The 24,210-nt window shown below is 42.4% G+C and overlaps 1 protein-coding gene across 1 annotated transcript; it reads right to left on the bottom strand.

Annotated features, from left to right (window-relative positions):
• Positions 1-987: 987 nt before the first annotated feature.
• Positions 988-23,893, bottom strand: snx13 (sorting nexin 13). Its single transcript, XM_084563180.1, has 25 exons — positions 23,759-23,893; positions 14,744-14,856; positions 14,520-14,622; positions 14,263-14,352; positions 12,563-12,684; positions 12,363-12,481; positions 11,987-12,091; positions 11,800-11,888; positions 11,540-11,623; positions 11,262-11,400; positions 11,052-11,140; positions 10,764-10,863; positions 9,976-10,169; positions 9,746-9,850; positions 9,436-9,606; positions 9,249-9,318; positions 8,538-8,680; positions 8,337-8,444; positions 8,128-8,238; positions 7,836-7,997; positions 7,672-7,743; positions 7,428-7,573; positions 7,018-7,086; positions 6,817-6,929; positions 988-3,622 (listed from the first exon to the last, which is right to left on the bottom strand). The coding sequence occupies exons 1-25, from the start codon at positions 23,768-23,770 to the stop codon at positions 3,387-3,389; spliced, it is 2,865 nt and encodes a 954-aa protein (XP_084419306.1). The 5' UTR covers positions 23,771-23,893; the 3' UTR covers positions 988-3,386.
• Between the last annotated feature and the right edge of the window lie 317 nt (positions 23,894-24,210).

Here is a 24,210-nt window from a genome sequence, read left to right as displayed (position 1 = left end):
TTTCGCCTAAGCAGACATTTTGAAACATCATAGCAAGAAAAGTACATGTTTAAAAGCAATGGCTGCATTCCACCTAGGTGAGTGTCGTGTTGTGCAATCATTCATTTTTGCCAAGGTCACCTGTTCTTTGTTGTTTATTTTTTTTTGTTAGGTTACACAAGTTATTTTTGTACTTGCACATTCATCCTGCTGATTAGTGGGTCAGTGATCCGTTAGCTGGGACAAGACTTAGCAGGTCGGACTGGCGACTGAAAAGAACCTGAAAATGAACAATTATTTGACAATACAGTTTTGAAATTAGTTAAAATCGACTTAATTAAAGAGACTAGAATTAAGACAACTCTGTTCAAAAAGAAGATAAAGCTGCTAATGATGTTAAAGTTACTCCGTATGTAGCACAAATAGAAATTATTTAGCTCTAATGATGAACATTCATTAGTAAACAAGGTAGTCATACATGACCTAGTCACTGCAGTTGAAGAAGCTAGTACTGTCTGAACATCTGTAGCTGTTTGCGCCTTAACATGGACACTAGTACTAGTACACTAACAATCAGAACAGATAGCTCGGACAGAATGAAAAATGCTCTTTTAACTACCTCTATCAGAAACAGGCTGACTTGTTCAAAACCTTTTGATAATCTGTTGAACAGGAAAACACTGATAACCACGTAAATGCTTGATCTCATGGCTTCTCTGTGGAGGGTATAAATACACTCTTTCTTAACATATTTGCATCATGAGGTAAAACGTGGTGTGACGACTTTCCAGGATGACAAACGAGTGAAAAGATAAATGAAGGCCGAATCGGTGTAGGCTGAAAACCTGTGTCCGTCTTGATCATCATTTTCTGTGGGATGAATTTGGTGGTCAGTACAGACGGGGCAATCACTTCTTCACATACTGTACGTCGTTATCAGATCCTTTCACTTAGCGTCATTAACAGTTAAGTTAGACTCTAATCAGAAAGACACTTTACACACTGTGGGTCAGTTAGTCTGAGTTACCTTTTATTAGTGTTATACTGATCTGAGCACGGCTGCTCACAAGGAAAAGTTTGATAAGCATGATGCAAAAAAACAAAAAAAACACCCTAACGTCATTTTCAGTCTCGTAAAATGATTATGACATTCTGATTGATTTTTTTTCCAGGTTAAAGAAAAATATGAAAATAGAGTTGACAGTACATTTAGGCACACTATTAACACATACTGTACACAGATATGCACAATTTTCATTATCATAGATTCATATATACTGGGGTTAAAAAAAAAAAAAAAGAGACAAGCCTTCCTGTATGGAGAGGTGTGCAGAAAGTTAAAGGTGACTTCTCCTCCTCTGTCAATGGGGGCGAAATATTCACCTCCCAGACAAGAGAGACTCCAGTTCATGTCCCCCCCAACTCAGCCAACCGGAGTCCACCAGGGCTGCTCAGTGCAAGCAAGTCACAGCAGACGAGGGGGGTCCATCCAATGACTGCAGCACAGCGGGGCTCCGTTCAGCCAATGGGAGAGGGGCTCCCACAGTTGCTACGGTAAGTGCTAATTAGCAGTGATTCCACTGGTCACAGGACATGGATCTTCTTGTGAACATATTGTGGTGGCATGGGGGCGGGGACAGGCGTGGAAGAGGGGGGGGGGCGTCTTTTCCAGCAGTCAGTTCGCTGTGAAGATCCGCCCACGCTCAACAGGCTTGAAAGCATAAAACGCCACTCGTGAATTAAAAAGAAGCAGTTGATCGAGGTCGCCTCTGAACAAGCTATAGCCCAATGAGCTAAAGCTATTGCACAGAAAAAAAAAAAAAAAAAAGGAACCCCACCGCTGCCGAATCAATACCCAAAACACAGATTCTGCAAGAGTGGGCTGCCAGGGGTTAAGAAGAGAAAATACTCCCTACATACGCACAGAAATAATAAAAATAAATCAAAAACTCCGACTTATAAAACAAGTCCGTAAAATAAAATTAACATTTTACAACAACGGAATGTTAAAGTTGTTGGGGTCAGGAGACATTTCTGGGGAAACGTCTTCTGTTTCTGTTAAAACAATAACTATTTTCAGTATACAATGATTCAAATGCACATGCATTAAAGAAAGAAACAATATTGCACCAAATTAATTCTCTAAAAGTGATTAGGGATATATCTCCGTATCTCTAAGCTGATTTCCTTGTAATGTTCAGTCGTGTGAAGGAGAGTGTCTCTTGGTCAGTATATACTGTATGTAGATTTAAGGCTGGTTCACTAACTCACACTGGCACAGTTTCTGACTGATGAGGGTTGCCTCCTCGTTCTAAACACACACACACACACTCGCGTACACACACACATTCACGCACAGTTCTACACGAGCCAAATACAGAACGGACCAGAGACTACATTCGTAGATAGTGCGCCTCCAAACAATAACGCACAGGTTATTAAAAGGTCGACACCGCATTCTCTTTCTTCACATGATCAGCGATATGAAGCACAGTAATGATTTAGAGTGTCCCAACGTCAAACCAGTACACACACACACACACACATGAACAGCATGAGCTTTGGTCATCACAGGTTATGACAGTAGCATTTAAAAGGGGGGGGGGGGTGTGTGGCCCATTCTTAGAGGGTGGTACAGATAACGCTTTAGAGAGAAAAAAGAGTTGAAAAAAGACGATTTAAAAAACAAAAACCAAAATCATCCTTTTCGACCCATATTTGTTCAGTCACATTTAATTAAAAAAAACAGCGCCTCTTTAACCCAGTGCTATTGACGTTATTTTTTTTTTTTTTGGTTGCCATGAAGACAGAAACAATAATTTTGTACGTTAACAAGTGCTCGTTGCAGCTCAAATGTCGACAGCATGAGGTTAAGTTTGATTACAGCTGTGTGGCCGGTCCACTGAGATGGGAGGACCGCGCCGGCCAATAGACGGAAAGCGGGAAGCTAAGGCAAGGTGTGGGTCTACGCTATCTAGTCCTGCAGCTTAAAAACAATACAGTATTTGTGGTCGGCTTTCTGGACCACGTGAAAGCAGCATCGGCTGGCCCAGGATAAAGCTAGACAACTAAAAAAAATGAGGAGGGGGAGAAAAAAAAAACTTAAACTAAAAGACTGCCATGTTCAGTCTTGGTGCAAATGATAGGGTTTCTGTTTGTGTGTATCACAGAGTGAGAGTAGGGCAGAGTGTGTGTTGTTCAGTTGTCCTGTTCTGCCTTGACAGAATGATCGTCTGGATAATTGGAGTGTTTTCACCGACAGGAGTGTGTGAGGGAAGAGGAAGGGTCGATCACACACACACACACACACACACCTCACCGTTTCGCATCAAGACCCCGCCCACTCTCAGCTCTCAAGTCTCTGTGTGTCTAGTCGGCCCGTGTCCCGCTGCCTCTGTCCTCTCCTGTCACCTCTTGAGGGAGGAGGATTTGAGTTTCTGGCTGTATCTGTGAATCCGGGGGGAGCGGGAGTGCAGCTTGACAAAGAGCTCCGGGAATTTGTACTGAGGGAACATGGTCTCCAAGAAGCCCTCCAGGAAAACGTAGACCAGCCGACGGTTCATGGGTTGGTACTGAAACATGTCGAAGACGCGGAGGATGCCCTTTCTTGTGGTGTCCGCTCCGATGATGTGCTTCAACTCGTCTGAGGCAGAGACAGAAACACAGATGTCAGCAGAAACTCTTGAGGAGGCTGAGAGAAGAATCATGTACGGAGCAGTTGAGTTTGAAAGCAGAAACAGGAGAAGAGACTATGATTGTGCGAACCCATCTTTGCATCCAATCATCCCATAAGATGAACTATCTGGAGACACTTTGTGACTAGGATATCTGTCTAAAGGAACACTACTTAAAAAGTCAAGCAAAGACAAGCTTAGTAAACACTTGAGCACCACTCTGAATCAGAGGTGCAAAATTATTCAAATTTGTTTTTGCCAAATTCACCAGTCTCTATTCATCCTTAGAGTTTTCTCTGTGAGACTGATTAATATCCCTCATGTAGAGCCAAAATGTCCCCTTTAAGCAGCAAGTCAATGAATTAGTGTTGTGTCTTCTTCAACTCATTCGAATGCACCAAGTTATAATGGGCTCACTGCCCCCTAGTGCCAGAGAGAAGAAAACACAAACTGTAATTGTGGTTGGCGAGACCAGCATTTTTAGTGGCGAGCTTCATTATGGGATAGCAGTAGGGCTGCAACTAACGATTATTTTAATAATCGATTAATCTGTCGATTATTTTTTCGATTAATCGATGAATCGGACTAAAAAAAAGGATTAATTTCCAACCCTTTATGCACTTTCTGCTCTGTCAGCTCTGTTTTTGAATAAACAGGTTGCTCCTTGAACATGTCTGAGCTGTTAAAGTAATCATTTAAAAACAAAAACAAATGGACTACCACAAAGAACATACATGTATGCTTTACATCTGCCAAATATATTAAATAAAGTGCACAAATAGATGTGAGCATGTATGTATGGTCATTCAACTCAACTACCCTCCAGATGTGATTTAACATGCATTGAGACATGTCCCAACTTCCTCCATCCAATGTGCCATGTATAGTCTTGTAATGTATTTCAGTGGAATTAAATGGCTTTGAAACACATCGCTATAGAGCTCCAGGCGTCACCTGGCTTTTTTTGTTGACACCGCCATATTGGCAGGAAAACTGAGGAAAAATATATAGAGCCAGTGGTGATTTCAGGCCGTCAGGGTTTACTGCGCACTTTAAACAGTTTATATATCACGGATCCTTATCATGCCCCAGGTGTGCTATTTTCGAGCATTATAACAGCCGGAGGGGGGGGGGGGTCCCCACGCGTCATTTTATGATGATGAAGCAGCAGAGTCTGCAGTTCGCCTCATAACAACTGTTCAACACGTTTCAGCTAATCAACGAAATCGCTTCCTTCAAGCTGTAAAAGCCAGTGTTTTACATGGAGCAGTACCAATTTACGCCACAAGGCGGCGCCTCCTTTGTTTTCATCGCTTAGTTCAGCGTGTGTCACTCTTGTTGCATCCGTCTCTTTTTTTTTTGACTTCCTCCATCTCCGTAATGTGGACGATGGTAAAGGCTACAATCCACCAACGTTTTATTATCTGTTATTATACTTTGTAATAAGCCGTGAGACCTGGCATTATATGGTTCTGTTTAATGAATGTATTGTGCGTAAATCCCTCCACTTCGTCTCCTACCTTGCTACTTCATGTTGAAGCATACTACTAGCAAACCTGGCTAAGCTTCTCTCCAACTTCACGTTACGAAGCCAGCAATCATTAAACTTACATTTTGCCAGTTTCCCAAGTTGACAATGAGGTTCATGTGACAGAAGAAGTCTCGAATCCAAAAGGCATAAATACATATCGCTAACAAACGCTACGTGACGATAAAATCTCCCCGTTTCGCCTGCGCCGTACGACCGTATCATACCCGGAGCATCAACACATTACAAACCAGGCTGAACACTGGATTCCACTTCCAGTACATACTTAGGGCCCGTCCACACAGAAACGCAAAAACGCCGAAACGCATAAGTTCTTCATCGTTTTGGCCTTTCGTCCACACGTATCCTGTAAACGCATTGCCCTAAAACGCACTTTTCTGAAAACGGGTCCCAAGGTGGAGAAATTCGCAAACGCAGCTCTTGCGTTTTCATGTGGACGGCGAATACGGGGAAAACGATGATGTCATCGCCACACCCCCGAGCAGCCTTCCACCTCCCGCGAGACGTCTCGTAACGACATCTACAACAATGGCGGACTACATGCTAGTTTTCATGCTGGAGACGATATTGAGCCTATTAGGGTTACTAGGGCAACATATCATGCTCCTGTGCCACCACGCTGAGCAAAAAAGGCGATTTGTAAACAGCGCTCAAGCTTTATGCGCATGCTCCGCATCTTCCTCTCCATTTTTTGTGAATTTCTGAAACCGAAACAGCGCCACTTATAGGCCTGGAATAGGAAGTAGCGTTTTTGGTCGTGTTGAAACGGACCTGTGTGGACGCGGATATTTCTTGAAACGATGATCGAAAACGGAGACGAAAAAGATCGTTTTCGTACGTGTGGACGGGCCCTTAGGTTGTACTGATTTCTCCGCCTCCGCCATGTTTCAGAACAACGTTAGGGTCTCTCCGATGGTCTTTCCTCTACGTCCGCTCCGCGCTCAACTCAACTTTTTTTTAATACTCAAACATCTCCGTGGCATAATAATCGTGCGACACAACGAATCGATAATGAAATTCGTTGCCAACTCTTTTAATAATCGAATTTTATCGATTTTATCGATTCGTTGTTGCAGCCCTAGATAGCAGTAAGAACAGTCTACACGGAAAGGAGGACTGGGACGAGCCACACTGAAATGACAGATCGGGTGCTCCATATTTCATACCCCATCTCTCCTCAGTCTTCGCTTCAGTAGAAAATCATTCCAGTCCAAAAATAGGATGGACACCTCAAATCAATTATTACTGTTCACGAAGGACACGGACAAGCCACGAGCGAGGATACATAAGACCAGCCTTCTCAGGTGTCTGCTATCAGACTGACACAAGCATCTGTTATTTGTTATTGATTGGATACTGCAGCTGACTGGACTGCTGGCTTTTGCCTGTGTCATTCATCAAAAACTGACATCACTTTGGGTTTCATATCTTCCTGTCATTTACAGCGGGAGGGGACACAGATGCAAGGATAAGATGTGAGGGAAAAGAGGGGACAACCTTTATCATTTGTGCTGTGACGGTATGTTTTAGTTGCACAAAATAGAAAGCTTCAGTGATGAACAGGAAAAAGAGACATCCCCTAATGTCGCCAGGTGGCTGCTGAAGGACTTTCACCTGGCATGATGCCCAGCAGGCTGGTCTTGGCTGCTACTCGCGTCCTCATGCGGATGTTCTTGTCCCGACGGGGCGGGGTCTCAGCTAGAATACCATTGGGCCAGTAGGAATCCCTGTGCAGAGGTGCAGACACTGAAAGTTACTCAAGAATCTTCTGGAGAGTCACAGATCAAGAAAAAAAAAAAAGGGGGAAGAGTTTACCTGAACTTCTTAACGTAGTCTGCTACCTGCTCTGGTGACGTCATGTAGTCCACATGATCCACGATTTTCCTGCACAACAAAGGGAAGCTGATTCAAGTTGTGCTCTTTGGGAAGTTGTGTGGAAGCTTTTCTGAGGCTCATTATGTTGAAGGTGGTCAGTATGTTGGACTAAGGACTGAGTGCTATATCCCATGTTAAACATACACTTGAAACTATCTTTCTTTAACCAACAGACATTCAAGAAAGTTCACAGACATATTTAAGTAGGCATGAGGACCCATTAAGTAATATTTAACTAGGATGTGTACATAATTTAAACATTTCTAACTAGTCTGTTTTACGTGTGCCAATATTTACCCAGCCTGTAAACTATATTTCAGTCAGCTCTGAGGACATTGTGTGCCTCTGACCTGTTGATAGTGTCTCCATATGTAGCCCTGATGAGCTGCTGCAGCAGGTTCTTAATGTTCCTTCGCAACCACTGGTTTTTCTCTTTAAGGTCAAACACCTCGTCCATCAGCAGCAGCATTACACGGAGGGGAATATTATCGTCCACCTGGACACGACAAGAAGAGCATTTAGCGGCGAGAAGATAATAAAAAGAAGAAACACAAAGCAGCCCAAACTGCCCAGTGACTCACACCGATGACTCACATTGTCATCAAGCTGGGCAGAGACTCGACAGTGTTCTGGGTCGATATCAGTCTTAGGGAGGAGAGGAGGCACCTAGGAATAAAGAAGTCAGACGTTGAACTGAACAGCAGTGCAGCAATCAAAAGCTTCATTAATTTACAAATTACTTGTATAAGATCTTCTACCTTGAATATGGACTGTTTGATGTCCTGGCCCAGTCTTTCTGACATGCGGCCCATGTTGTCAGAGACTTTGTTCATGCCCTCAGCCAGACTGTCTGGCAGGGCTTTTACCGCGTTGGACACGTTCCTCATGGAGCTCCGCAAAGGATTCACAAATGTGTCTATCTGATGACGATAAAATAATAGTGGAGAATTGAACATTTAATCAGCAAATGTTCCTTCGACCTAAATGCCAACACTCAAAATTGACTACATTTTGCAGAAAACTACCAAACAACAACCAAAAATTAGAGACCTTCCGTGCAAATTCTCCTTTGCCCTTGCTGTAGGCCTTGTTTTCTAGGAAGTCATAGACATAGGGAATCAGAGTTGGGCAGGCCTTCACCATCTCTGGGTTCAGCAGCAACTGTAACACAAAGACGCACACGAGATATTCCAAAATTTTTTTATTCATAAAATGTTGTCTAAGAATTGTTTAAAATAACAAACACATGAGCCCAGTACCTGTAGGTAAGCATTGAGGTCTTTTTTTCTCTTCTCCAAGAAGTCTCTATCCATGTTGTTGAAAGTCTTCTTCCCTGGCAGCCTGAGGATCGACGCCAGGTTCTCAAACTAAAACATATACATCATTCGTAAGACAATAAAATACCTCCGTAAAGACCATGATTGACTTGTTATAAAATTATTGTTTGACGTCGTGCACACCTGCTCAGTGATTCTCATGTGGAAGTCATGAAAGTCTGAGTAGCGGCGGTAGGTCTTCCAGCAGTCCTCACTTCCGTCTGGGTTGCGCCTGAACACGGTGATGGCGTACAGCGCGTAGGTCTTACCGTGGTCGTTGCAAACCCCTGCAGCACCCCACATGCCGGGGAGACAAGTATCAGCTACCCGACCCGGCAATACATCCACATGGGGATTTGAGGGAGTTGATGGAAGCCAACGAAAGAGTTGAAAAAAAAAAAAGTGTTGCAGGTGCAAAGTGTTGGGGAAGAATAGCAAGAGAAAGAGAGAATGCAGAGCAGGGGAAACGTGATAAAAGAGAGGAAGGGGTGACAGAATGACAGGAAGGGTGGAGGAAGGAAAAAGGAAGAACAGAAAAACAGTGAAGGTGATGGAATGAAAGAAATAAAGAATACTGGAACTGAGTGCAGTGACACAGCAGACGCATGCAGATGAATGGAGGTGAGAAGTTGAAAGAGAAAACATGCAGGGAGGGACTAGTAGGGGGTAAAATAACCCAATAAACACGACAAACTCACACACCATTCAACGTGAAGGTTTAACAAGATCCCACGGCAAGTCAGGAGAATTTTTTCCATACATGTACTCTAAGTTAACATTTCTAAAAATAGTTTTGCTGACGAAACAAAACCTCCAGAAAAACACTTTCTGCTAATCAGTGTAAAGTGAACCAACCTGTGTCGGAGATGAAGGCATGTAGGTGCATAGATTCATCATGGCAGGAGTTGGACAAGTCATCCAAAGACTGAAACCAAAAGAAACAAGTCATTATAAAGTAATAAAACGAGGAGAAGCCATAAAAACAACTACACTTGAGGCCGACATCAGCATTTTAAGTCAATATGAAGTGAGGTGGACTTACGAGGTTTATGCTTCCCGTTGGAGAGCCATTGAAGGATTCTCCGTCGCCGTCATCAGACCCTCTATAGCTCGGCTCTTTCAACATGTCCAACTCTGCCAGCATGCGGACGTAGAGAGGACTCTGTTTGAAGGACGGGTAAAAGCGCTCATCGCGTAGCATCATGTCATACACCTGTGGTGAAGAAAGAGCAGGAATATTAGTCCGGAGAACAAACGACAAGTTCACAAGTATTAGATATGAAAATAGATAAGATGGTTTATAAGACTGTCTATTACAGACTGTTAAAAGTTCGTCTTTAAGGATTCAGCACCTTTCTCTGGATGTCATCAAATATCTCTGGAGTGGGGTCGTCGCATTGTAGCTTCTCCCCCAGCTGTATTACTAATGCCTCATCCACCTGCACCCTGGGAGACGCCTATTAGAGCAGAAGGAGAGCAAATCAAATATACTCATATATAAAATGTAGAAAAGTAAAGTTGGCACATTCTGCTTTTGTGTTGAGCTCATTCATGAATGGAGATGCATGAACACTCCCCCTACCTTTTCAGAGAGGTACTGTTCATAGACACCAAGTGCAGCGGCCTTCAGCAGCCCCTTGGTGGTGGACGGCTGCTTCTGGCCATCTTTCTGCCAGCCCTGCATCACCTCCAGCTGCTGCTGTGCCGTCACCCTGTAACCCTCCACCGTCAGCCAGAAGAAGAGCTCCGCCTGCGCCCCCGCCGCCTGCATAAAGTCTGGATCGACACACAAACGACACTTGGTCCAAATGGTGTGTGTCTACTACTTTGGTTACAGATACATTCACAGTGAGTGGAGTGGTGTCTTCAAATGTAGCACTTGGAGGTCCGGTGAGCCAAAAAAAAGTCCATCAACCGATACACTCTTATGATCTTGAGACCCCACCTCTCTAGTTGTTTACAGTGTTGGAGTTCTAGTGATCCACCCCTATTAATCACAGCTATCTGTTTTTTCTAAATATTTCAAGTAGCAGAAGTGTTAGAATGACAGAAGCAGCTGTAATATTTAGGCCGTTGGCTGTTTTCTAAACTAGATCTGACACGACTTGGCTTAACTCCCAGTTTGGACAAACTACAGTAATCTGATCTGTAGTGGAGTGACCTTTTAAAATCTCTGACGAGGTCATGTGTGACTGAAAAGGAGCACGTCCAACAAGGCAGGTTGGGGTTACAATTTAGAGAGAGACGGAATAAATTAAGGATTATAAAGATGATTAACAGAAATGTTCAGGATTAAGGCCCGTGGATGACCACAGTGACAGTTGGCATGCGTGTGATATGTGATGTGATTGTGCGTTTTTCCGTATTTACCCATAAAGAACTGCAGGGCTATGTTGTGGACGAGGATGTGATCCAGTGGGATAACACACAGCTTGCCAAAGTTGGCTGCCAGCTTCAAGGCATCGACCTCCTACACAACACAGGAACAGGATAAGTCTGGTGCACGGAGCAAAACCATAAAACTAACAACCTGACTTTGAGAGAAGTCAGCTGACACCTCTGCCGACGATGTTTGACCATTGACCAGAATTAACTCTGGTGATGTTTAAACTGGATCCTCCAGTATAAGCACTAGTAGGCTGTGCTGCAGTTTCTCACCTTGCCCGAGTGAAGTCTCTGGATCCTGGTCTCACACACCTTCTTCACAAACAGAAGACTGTTAATCTGGTTCTTGATCACATTGATGTCTAAAGGACGGAGAAACAAAAAGACATGAGGCGCAAGCGGTGCACTTTGTTTTAAAAGGATCATTTTTCTTTTTTTTTTGTGTGCGTGTTTTTATGCAAATAAGAACAAATGAGTGCCCACCATCGCCAGCAGTGTCCAGGGAGCGGAGATACTGCAGCTCCTCCAGCACTTTGTCTTTTACAGCCTCCAGCTCAGCAGGTTTGTCTGTTAACTTCAGGATGTTCATGAAGGCTTCATAGTTGCAGCTCGAGTCTCGAATCTGGACGCAAAATTACATATAATCAAGGAGAGAGAACACACATACCAGTATCTAATTATACTTCTCTCCTGAACACTTGGGACTTCTTCTTCTGTTCTAGGATACAACACTGATACTTCAGATGGGTGTGAGCTCTCACCATCCAGATGACGAACTGATTGATGTAGTCGGGGTCACTCAGCTGGTTGATCAGAGGAAGCAGCACACCGCGCGCTAGCACTTCCTAAAAAACACATTACGTGCACACTCTTCGTCAAGACAGCTTATTCAGGGGGCAAGCTGTTGATAAATAAATGCTCAAGGCTTCATCGTGCTGAATAAACAACAAAGGCTATATGTCATTCTGTGTCTTTTTACTCCTCATAACTTCATCATAGGCCAGTTTGTTCATTCACTCACCCTTAGGAAGTATCTCATATTCTTGTTGTGGAAGTCTCCAGGAGGTAGTAACAGATACAGAAGCAGCTCACACAAGTCCCGAAGAAACCCTGACACACAAGCAATTTGGATTCATAAGCACACATCAGACGGCAACACGTGCGTGCAAAGAGCTCTTCGCGACAGTGTGCAGTGTAAGTGTGTTTACCTTCTTCATCTTTGTTTGAAGTGCACACCACGTCCCGACAAATCTTCCTTTCCATTTCCACCTCGGCCTCAAAGAACGAGTCCACCAGCTCTTCTGTTATGTCTCCTGTTCAGAAAGCCACTGTTATTCTCTGCACTTATGTTCACATCGTCACCGTGGATTTATCAGGGGAAAAAATAAGAGTGCTGCAGTTGCTATGAAATCTCCTCAGAAGATCAACAAACTTCGACTAACTGTGGAATTATCATGTTTACATGATCACGCTGATTGTTAAAGACACGCTGAATCAACAGTGGAGGCATGCCAGACATACTAATCACTACAGTGAATGAGAAAGCACTTGTGTGTGTGTGTGTGTGAGAACGAGTGTGCGTACGTTGCTTGTCCTCTCTGTCGGCGAGGCGATCCTGGGCTTTTCTAAAGACACGTAAATGGGTGGCAAAGTCGTCCACCAGGCGGGTGGTGAAGTAAGGCTGCCAGTCCACCTCCTTGGACCTTGGCACACAGACACAAGTGTAATTAGTTTCAAACGTTCACTATCAAGACAGAAAATATGTGTCAATGTGCCTGCTTTACCTTGTGGAGAACTGGACGAGGGCATTCTGCAGCGTCTGCCTGATCTCCAGTAGGAAGGACTCATCCTCGCTCAGAGTGTAGTACCAGTACTGGATGTAGTCTCTCAGTGCAAACTGGATCACCTGGAGAGAGATAGGAAGTGGAATTTAGTAAAGACAATCCAATGAGTGCTGCAGGAATCAGTTATCTGGAAATTAAATTTGTTTACTGTCAAGATCTCGTAAACTACGAGAACAGATGTTATTGGGTTTAACAAAACCTGTATCAAACAAACAGTCAGAGTAGATCTGTTACATACAATGATTAATTCAAGACATCACATGAATCACACTAACTGTATGAGTTGCTGAAGACAGGAAGCAATTTGTCAAACAAAAGTGAGCTCATGTTGTATGAGAAAAACAGGTAAACAAATCCTTTAAAGTGCCAGAATAATCAAAACCGCATATTCAGAAAGATTTGCACGACTTGCACAATGTTACACGTAGCTGTGTGAGATCTCAAGGTTCACATGCTGCTAAAGTAATAAGTGTGCATTCCCAGACTGGAGCGGAGCACAGAGACACCACGTAGAGGAGTCAGCGTCATCTGACCATCACTAACTGCTGTGTCTGCACTTAACTCCGCCAGCCACGCTGCTTTGCTTTGTTCTTTCACGGTTACTGCGGGATACTGTAGGCAAGAAAAACTGTGACTAACAAAGAAAACTTACTAAGCTCATCTTCTTTGAGCTGAGTCAATCAGATTCAGGCAGCGAGAATACCTCAGCTGTGCAACAGTCTCTTCCTGTTGGTGTAAGTGCGAAATTTTCTGTTCCACTTTCAATTCAGAGAAAGTTTTCAGTTATGTTTTTGGACATTTTATAATCCAAGAAATAATAGATTTAAAAGAAAATCTGCTTGTGTGATGACTGAGAGAACGAGGTGATATTTAAAAAATATGAATATAATATAAAACAACCTTAAAAAAAAAAAAAAAAAGATGTTATGTACAAGAAAAACATTAAACAGTCATTCATTACAATTCAGTAGAGTAAAATCTGAGAATGCCTCTAGTGTGTACCGGCCATAATGTTTTATAAGACGCAGATTTTTTTGATTTTTTTTGTCACATTTTTAGTTGATTATTCACCGGGAGAATAAATGCATTTTGCAACAACGGCCAGCTTGTTTCAATTACCAGACATCCTGCTCTGGATCAATCTATTGACACACACAGGCCGAGGCATATTCCAGGGAAAACACTGCACGGACACATCAGGACGTCATGTAAGATCTGCCTTGTGGGTCGGACAGTGAGAGCCAATATCAGACAAACTGTTTACTCAGTTATGAGTTGTCTTAGATTCTCTCTTTAGCTGTCGTCCAATTTTTATCTATGCAGCCCTTTTTATAACCAATCTGAGTAAATCGCACTTTATAGAATAAAGGAAACAGTAGATGCTTCAAATTAAAAGGAAACACCTCTAAACGGTTCAAAATATTAGGTTTCCTAATTCATATATATTCTAAATGCAGATATTCCACTAGTTATTCAGTTTTTAATGTTTTTGTGAAGCTTAAAGAAGGGGGGAAACCCATCAAGGAATGTGTATAAATCTTAATTCACAAAGAGCACTGGTCATGTGTTGCATCTCATATTTGATCATTTGATAATTCTGCGCTTCCCCATTTTGACTTTCACAGGAAGTCGTGACGCACCTGTTGTAGTGGTTCATCTATGAAACTGGACCCAGTCAGTCTCCTGTCAATCTTTATAGGCTTCCACTCCAGCTTCATCTCATCCAAAGTCTGAAAGAGACAAAAGGGAGCAGTGAGACGAGCGTAACGGAAAAACGTTAATCATCTTCCTAGTTACTTTCAGGCCGACTTTATCGCTAAAATAATTAGATTAACAACTAATTAATTTGATTGCCCGGGCGTGGAGAGAGTGTCTGTGGGCTTGAGTGCGCTTTTACCTTCATTATACCAACGTGTGTGGGCGGCAAGTAAGAGTGCTCGCACTTTTCCAGGTGTTTCTCCGAGTTGATCTTTCCATAAAGCAAAGTGACCGCAAAGCCCCTGGAAAACAGAAGTGAGAATGAGAGAACAGCTGACTGATCAGTCCTATAACAAAACAGCAAGCTTATTAAAAAAAAAAAAGAAAAAGAAAAAGAAAAAGATTGCTTGTCTTGTGGCTCACCCTCCAATGAAGCAGAAGATATAAAAGGCCAGGTAGAAAATGGCAAAGGGTCCAAAGGTGACGAGGAATAATACGACTCCAAGACCCCCCCATCCCCAGATGGACAGACTGGCCTGAAACACAAATAAGAACAAATCATTTATTACTTCAAGCACTTCTGCTTAAAATTCAACTAGTCTGAAGATAACATTGTTGTTTGAGCTTCACTGCTCACTCCACTGCAACGGAATAATAACACTGAACCAGTGGCGCTCTAATAGGGACTGAATCAGGTAATTAGACAGGTGTATAGTGACGTAACACACAGAGCAGAACTTTACAAGAAATGTTGCACAGGAAGAGATTACTTAAGAAGACCCACACTGTGGGGTATTGTTAGAGAGCTTCAGACAAAGACTGTGATCGTGCGTGTGCATATACACGTGTCACGTCCTATGGATTTCCTGTTATTGTCCATGCAGGAAACCCAGCTAACAACTTTGTCCCACTTTTCCAAGTAAGTTACGCTGGTCTCTCAATATTCCCAGAACCTCGCTACCCCAGCGCTGGAAACAGAATTATAAAAACACCAGAAAACTTTTTTTTTTTTATGTCCCTGGAGCGTGTGTGACTGACTGCTGAAGGTTGTTATGTGAAGGTCTGCTATAATGCTCCAAACCCAGCAGTGTGCCAGCCGGACAAATGAAACCAGGCCAAGCATGCTTTAGCAATGTACTTTACGTGGTGTCATGTTTGTAAAAGAGATCCTGAAATGTAAAAACACAGCGTAAAATACACTCAGTTGGTACAATGCATTGTAATCTAACAGCGCTGCACTAAATCTAAGCTTCGTGAAGTTTATAGTATTCAGAGAACTGTTGATGTGTTTTCATTTTAGGAGGCTGTGGTTTGTCGAACTAATAAATTGTATTGTGTTGTACTAATAAATGTTTCTATTAGTTTGACTACCCCATTTAGGCACGGACCAGGCTGAATAACAGTTGTTTAATTCAATACAGTTTAACAGCATTACAAACTATTACTACTCCAAAACGATAATACGGTTGAACTACCACTGTTTACGAATGTTGTAACGATCACAAAGTGCCGTGTACCTAATGAACTGGCAAGGGAGCGCACTCCTCACACTGACTTTGTAACAGAGTCACTGACAGACGCGATGATCGGCAGCGATGATCTTCGGCTGCCCTACATTCATACTTGAGTTCCTTAGATAAGCAGCTCCACTGCTGGAGCCAGATAGGGACAGACAGAGCTTCCTCAGGACACTGACACATTGTTCTCGCTGCCGCGGCCGGCTATGGCCAATCGGATGACACACATTAGACTAGCTGCCAACTGTGTCACATTCGGGAACATGGCCCAGACAGGCTGCTATGTATAGCATGAGCGTTACACACAAGCAGACTATAGAGAATCAGTGTGAATTATTCATAAACATTTATGAAAGAGGCCACAATCGGCATGAATGCACAATTTTGCTTGAGGTTAACACATATCTCAGAAATGGATGCATCAAATGCAGAGAAAGAATTTCCCCATGCAGGATCAATAAAGGAATAATTCTATTCTTTCTATTCTGTTCACTCTGTGGATGACAATGACAAAGGGATTTTATTACCAATCTAAACATAAATGCGTTATAATAAATACATAAAACTTGCATTTTGCTATAATTAGCACAATAACCTTTGTTCGGCATTAATTATTAAGTATTTCGTGATAATTTAAGGGGAAGGTTGAGTCACTGCCAAAGTACACATTAATGTCTCATGACTAAGATGTCCTGCTGAAGTTTTCTTTTTTCATTAAACTAAATTCTGAGAATACTGGGGCTACCCGCTTGCACAGCAACTACAAAATAAGGGCGCGAATGGGACATGCACGGTCCGTGTAACGCTTATCAGTTCAATTTTCTAAACACAAACGGACATTTGGAAAAACAGAAAAATGGATTCAAATATCCAATTTTTCATTTTTTTTCCCGCTTTGACAAATTAAAAGATTGGATCTTTAAACTGCTTTCCCAATTTTCTGTTTTTATTCAGAGGAACAGAAATTTAGAAATTTGCAAAATTGCGTCTGGGCTCCAATTACTCAATTATTATTCTCTATCTCCATGCAAAACTTGTACAATGACGAGATGCTCGCCCCCCTGTTCAGTCCAAAGTTCGTCTGTAAGAAGTTTTGCACTTGCCCGCAAGTACAACCTACATTCTCAACAAGATTTCGGATTATATTCTCGTAGTTATCCAGCGTCGACATGACTGCCCCGAGTCTTAGACACACCCACGATAACTAGCCAGTAGCCAACCAATTCTCACAACCGGCGCAACATCATAGAACTACGTGGATCGAGGGAGAGAATATGGTCCGTGTAACGCTTATCAGTTAAATTTTCTAAACACAAACGGACATTTGGAAAAACAGAAAAATGGATTCAAATATCCAATTTTTCATTTTTTTCCACCTTGACAAATTAAAAAATTGGATTTTTAAACAGTTTTTCCAATTTTCTGAGGATCAGAAATTTAGAAAATTACAAAATTGTGTAAAAATTGCATCTGGGCTCCAATTATTCAATACTGCAATGCTATTCTCTCCCTCGTTCCACGTAGTTCTATGACGTTGCGCCGGTTGTGAGAATTGGTTGGCTACTGGCTAGTTATCGTGGGTGCGTCTATTAAGTTAAAAGCACCAAGCTTACTTACTTTAAATATAGACACTAGGCGATCTCTAGTCAAGTCTGTGCTGGATATTGATAAGCGTTTCACCTGTCGGTGAATGCTGAATGTTTTTGGATCTATGTAGTCAACTTCTAACACGTCGTCCACTTTTGTAACTAACTGTCTGGCTGCAGCTGTGCTGGAGTGGGGGTGGGGCGTAGCTAGCTAGGCGGGAGAGGGAGATAGAGAATAATAATTGAGTAATTGGAGCCCAGACGCAATTTTGCAAATTTCTAAATTTCTGTTCCTCTGAATAAAAACAGAAAATTGGAAAAACAGTTTAAAGATCCAATTTTTTAATTTGTCAAAGCGGAAAAAATGAAAAATTGGATGTTTGAATCCATTTTTCTGTTTTTCCAAATGTCCGTTTGTGTTTAGAAAATTGAACTGATAAGCGTTACACAGACTGAATATCATTGCAGTATTGAATAATTGGAGCCCAGACGCAATTTTTACACAATTTTGTAATTTTCTAAATTTCTGATCCTCTGAATGAAAACAGAAAATTGGAAAAACAGTTTAAAAATCCAATTTTTTAATTTGTCAAGGTGGAAAAAAATGAAAAATTGGAAATTTGAATCCATTTTTCTGTTTTTCCAAATGTCCGTTTGTGTTTAGAAAATTGAACTGATAAGCGTTACACGGACCATGCACCCTAACAATATGAATGGGTCACAAGCGTATCTTGCGAAAATTAAAGGCAAAGGAAAAAAAAGTACTTCACTTTCTGTCCTTCAAACAACAACATGACATAAATAAATAAATACTTTCTCCTTCTTCATGCTCCGTGGTAGCAAACCTCAGCACCAAGCTGACATCAATTAATCTAAGGCTAGCTAATAACTAGAACGGCTGAACGGCCAGATGCACTGAATCAACAGCCCATGTATCTGATAGATCTAATGCTTGTAAGCTGGCTGTGACTCGGTGCTCAGCACTAATTCTTCAGACAGCTCCACGTTGTCACCATGTCAGTGTGAACATCTCCATTCAAACTGTCCGACACCGTTTGTGCTGATCACAGGTCGACCTGGAGCACGATGTGTTACAATAAAGGGTCCTGGTTGGATCAGGTTTCATGAGGCTGGTAACATGCAATTAAACAATGACTTTACTGGCACTGGTCCAGAGAGGACCTCTCAGCTTGTGGTGTCGCTCATCTCCACGCCAGCTGAGACAAAATTCGCAGTAAACCGTAAAAATTAAAAACTGATTATGATGAGTGTCAGCGAGGACCAGCCGACCATGACTTCACCCATTCATTGTAGACAAACAACCGACTTGACAGGCTCTGACACAGTGTAGGCCAACTGGTTTTTAACCTGCAAGTCATTCCTCCAATAGAACAACAGCATCTCTGAGCACGCCTTGGAAGACATGACGCACAGCAGACACGTAGCTTATAAACCTGGTTATGGGAGTAATCAGGTTAAAGCAGGAAATATTAGTGCTTGTATACATGCGGCGCAACAACCTGATTACCCTAATGTACATTTAACAGCTCAATAATCTTTTGAACCAAGGCCAGGCTTACGTTACATAAACATTTCTTTTTGTTGAAAATCTGGACTGAGCACATATAAACAGAGCACTGATTTTTTTATTTTTTCCCCCGTTACGGAAACCAGCTTATTTAGACTCAACATTTACATCTGCATTTCATAGCCACGTGATGCTTTCACAGATTTCCTTGTCTGACATTTATCATTTACATGCACTCTTCTGCCAAAGTGCTTAAATATACTGTATACACTATAGAGCCATGGTCTGCTTATGTACAACATAAATTTAAAGATATCAACTTACTGCAAAAAAGCTGACTAGATCTAAATGTCTTGAGAAAACGCTGATGTCCGTTGCACTGCAAAATATTTGTAAACTGGCCGGGCAACCGCTTTTCTTTCAAGTCATAGCTGGCTAACACAAAGTCAGGGATAGTAGCAGGGCTGGGAGGATAAATGGGGCTTGCCAGCGCACAAGGCCATTATTACAGTTGAACTAGGAGTGTAGAAAGACAAAGGAATGCTATTCAGAGAACAATCTGTCACTTCCCACAAACTTTGACTATTTTAAATACACTCCGCTGCCCTGACATGACCCTTCCAAGGCAACCACTGCATATTATCAGCCACAACTTTGTCACCGTTTACACGATCACATTAAACGTTCATGCAAACAAACAGCTAGACCTGTACTAATATATCTGATCTGTTAAACTTTCACCCACACACCATCGCAGAGAAGGCAGGTGATCCACTTATGGGAAACTTTTTGCAGTCCAGTGCAGTCACCACATGTGTTACCACCAGACTCATGCCCACATCTGACTGTTTCACACACACACAAGCCAACAGTGTGATAATAAACTTGGAGCAGCAAGTAGATACTCATTCTCTTTAATAAACAACACAGACCTCGGTGAGCACGATCTAGGAACACACAGACTTAAGTCAAAGTTTTAGTATTTGTAAGTATAAGGACTGTATCTAGATTTGTTATAGGACTAATCAGTTTCATAACAGCAAGCAGAATAGTTGCTTTAAAGAATATTTTCCTGTGTGTTTTAAACTATAAAGAAATCAGTCAGCATTCATCGTAGTCAGTGGACCCCTTCCGTAAGAAAATATTTGAATGTAATTCATATTGGTAGCGTAGTATGTCTGACGTCAATGGTGCCAGTGAGCAGTGAATGTGGAGGCTATCGCTGTGCCTGTGAATAGAGGTGACGAAAATGTGGAGGCTTGGTTTTGTATGAGAGATGATAACTGACACTCTTGAGTCACTACAGCTTACACGGGGTTTAAAACATGAACCATCTGTTCCGGTGATTAACGCCCAAGCCCATCGGGGATGCACACATCTAAACATCTAGGCGGTTCCTTACGTAAGCCACAATGAATAGAGGCAAATTAATGGAAGCGTGACTTAGCTTCAAAGACCGGCACTGAGATACAACTTTTTATTTACTGTAAAGTCATAATCAGTAGCGTGTGGAGTGGTAAATACGGGCTACAATGAAAGTTTTTTTTACACCAGTGTCAGCGAGCGGACCCTGACATTACTCATTCATTGAAAACAAAACATACACTGAAAAGTGCTTAACTCAACTGATAAACCAGTTTTAGTGAGACTGTTTTTATAAAAAAGGATCACTTGTGTTAATGTCATGCCCAAGGGTCAAGCAGAAAAATATTTACTGTTCATTTTACTTCACTGCAAACTAAAACTTTTTATAACTTGGCTATTTCAATTATCATATCATCAAACCTAGATCTACTTTAAGTAATTAAAAATAGAAAACTGCACATAATCTAAATGCTCATTCGCAGCCACGTTTCAGAGGAATACAATATTGCTGAATGTCCTTGACTTCAGGCACATTCAAATTTGCACACACAGCCTCTTATCAGTTTGGAGATTATATTTTCCTAGATATCCTGGTGCAAACTGGAGACCAGTTTTCTATTTCTGTGACCGACGCAAGGCCACAGGTGCTGAGCTTCAACTGTGATCGGTGCAGTCACTGGGCAAGAGTTTAACTCAGCCCATTAAAGCCGTCCTGTGGGAGAGCCACGTTTAATGTCTGGGAGGAAGAGAAAGTAAGAAGTCATCAGGACCACCAAAGTACAAAGGGCTGCCACATTAACCTTCAGATTAAATCTTAAGAATGCAAAACTTCTATCAAGTAATGATGGATAATTTATGGAGAGGACAGGAAAAATGCCTCATTTAAACTAACTCTGACTAAAATTCATATTCAATGGTGCACTATTAAACTTGCTTGTAGTCATTTTGACTTGGCCTTTGTCCCATTTTTGAAAGTCAGGTTGTGAGGTTGTAATACTGGTTCTCACACAAAAACAACTTTGTCAAAATGTTACTGAAACATTTTCCCCGATCTGTTGAGTTGTCCTTACGCTGGCTGAAACCTCACAGGCACGCAAAACATATGCCGTCATCTGGAGGTGCTCATACTTTAGATGTCAAATCTCCGACAGCCCACACTTAGGAACGACGCAGAGCAGATGCTACGAAGTTTCATCGGCCCACTAATTCGAAACGTGTGCACAGGCTTTATAAACGGGTATCATGTTAACAATATTTTTTATCCAGTTAGCTATCCTTTGAACTGTTGTTTAATAATGCTACATTCACTGTTACCCTGGGGAGAGTGAAGTCAGACGCATGCCTCCTTTGACACAAGCAGAGTCCCACGCTACATCTTTTCCCTTCCTAGTGAGAAGCTGCTCCAGAAAGGGGTGGCTGTTGATTTACATAATTCGCCCAAGATCCACACTGGCTAGCAGGAAGCATTAGGTTAGAAGTGCCCCAACTAGAAATGTAACACTCGACAAATAATAAGGCACACCTACTGCGGGTTGAACCCCTTCCTTTGCAAAGTTTAGTCGCTTTAGCAGTTTAAAGTCAAACGCAAAGTATTCCCTCATACCTGGTGACAAAGCTATTAGTTGGGGGGGGGGTGCGTTTTCTGACTGCAGTGTGTTTGTGTGTTTTTATATCTGAATATTAACACCACACACACGCGATGTTTCTTCTTTTGAAAGTATATCAACAACATGTAGATAGCGGCCAGTATTTGTGTGACAGTGAAGAGCAAAAGGGAAAATAAGGGATCTACTTAAAAGGATTCATTCAAAACATTCATTCATTCATCTTCTGCAGCCGCTTGTCCCGTGAAAGGTTGCGGGGGGGCTGGAGCCTATCCCAGCTCATTCAAAACATACGCATGCTAATAAAATATTACGTTAGACGCTTGTGAGAGAATTCTGAGTAACACATGCAAACTTCATTCTGTCTTAGCGTGACCTAGACCTAGACCTACACACACACACACACGCATCTTGACCTGGGGAGTTGTCGGCTTGTTCGGCAGCAACCTCTACCGAGGGCAGGAACGAAGGAGAGGTGTTCTGGATGACAAGCAGGCCTGATGTGACAGCATGCTGGCCCTAACGTCCACACAGCTTTGAATAAGACAGCTTAATGAGGTTTAGCCAGAGATGATAAAGGCCATGGGATAATACACAAAGCACTCTCAATGCATTCCAAGTTACCACAAACTAAATCGGCACACAAAGGCGAATTTAGAATAGGCCACTTACTCAGACAAGTAAACAGGACGTTGTGTCACGTCTACAGCAAACATTACATAAATGACACTATAATAAAACCACAACATAAAGGATTTAACTTCCTACAACACGTGATAGTGTAAAGCAAAGGCTGTACACAGGTCAGCCCCATTCATTTTTACCACAGAGTTTAACATTGCACAGAAAATCAGTGTTGCCAGTGAGACACGCAGGATCCAGTGCAGTGGCGGCTCAAGCCTGATTACCGTCCTAAAGCTGTACTTAAACTGCTGGAGAGGTGATACCTGCCGCTCAGGTGGGGAGGACAGTCCAGTACGTTTGCATGTCAGCTGATATGGTGGCCTGCAACGTTATCTTGTCCGTTTAAAGTCAGGAAAGCAGCATGCATCACGTGAGAAAGTGCAGCGCAAAGTTACATGTCATCACAAGTGACGCTTCAAATCTCTGCAAGGACCCAACTCATGAGACCGTATTAATATTTAAAGTACAAGCCTTTGTGAGCCAGCTCGTTTGTGTCTGATGGGAGAAGGGGGCTGACGATTTGAGGACTGAATGTCAAGTGTTTATAAACGTCCCAGACTTTCCCAAAAAGCAAAAGTATAACAAGAGGGGAATACCACATCACCACTGTCATTCACAGAGAGCTATCGATGCTTAATAAGCCTGCACAAATGTTTGCTAACTATAGAGTTTGGTAAATAGTGGTGCACTGACAGTGAACCCCGTCGAAAGCAAAAAATAAAAAATAAAAAACTTTCTTTAGCTGTTTACATTATGTTGTAGCCTCTGTGGCCGTCAGACCAGCTAACGCCCAGCTCACCTGTTTCTGTTGTAATGTAGAAATTCGTTGCTGAAGGACCGTAGTCATAATCTAAACGCATACTACATACATTGCCTGTGTCGAGCTAATACCACCGCGGTGTAGATAGTGCGGATGCCCTAAATTCATCGTATTAACCAAGTGTTAACTGTGTAATCCCGGGCGGACTACCATTTATAGCCGACAGCCTTTCTGAAAACACAGCGGCTGCGTGCCGTCCTCTCCCCCTGACAGCCTCAGTGTTTACCTGCGGGCTAATGCCAAGCTAGCCGCTTCGAGCTAACTAGCCGCGTCCACCACTGGGAAACAAACTAATCTAACGACACACGGGCGCATTTCACCGGCAATAACTCACCTCTGCAAACATCGTCTAAAAGGCTGTGCGTGCGGCGGCTCTGGCTAACCCCGCCACATTGTAACACGCGAAGAGGAGGTTATTTTCTCGGTTAAAAACGGTCGTATTCCCAACCTCCGTACTCTCCTCGGAGCGTCGCCATGTTTGAAAGGTTTACGTCTAGGGTGCCCCATCCGTGGACGCCGCCACGCCATTGGCTGGAGAGCGATGACGTCGGCTGCAGCGATAATCACGATTGACTGACCTAAATAAAATAATAGTTCACCAATTTCTGCCATCTCCATCTCAATTAAATTACAACTTAATCCAGAAAACTATATTGTCTCAAATGTTTCAACGTGTTATCATCTCTCTCAGGTTTCCCAGCTGTGACCCACATCATCAGTGTGCAGTCCAATGTACTATAATGATGACAACAGAACAACAGAACAAAATATGCTGTATTAAATATT

The sequence above is a fragment of the Chelon labrosus genome, assembly GCF_963514085.1.
Source record: "Chelon labrosus genome assembly, chromosome: 16".
Classification (NCBI taxonomy): Eukaryota; Metazoa; Chordata; class Actinopteri; order Mugiliformes; family Mugilidae; genus Chelon; species Chelon labrosus.
This window is presented reverse-complemented; position numbering and strand designations above follow the sequence as displayed.

Bases quoted from the DNA above. Each gene is read 5' to 3' on its own strand.
- snx13 (XM_084563180.1), bottom strand. The intron at 9,851-9,975 runs GTAGGGGGAGTG...CTGCTCTAATAG, and splicing joins AACAGTACCTCTCTGAAAAG to GCGTCTCCCAGGGTGCAGGT. The intron at 8,239-8,336 runs GTACTGGGCTCA...TTTGTGTTACAG, and splicing joins ACCTCAATGCTTACCTACAG to TTGCTGCTGAACCCAGAGAT.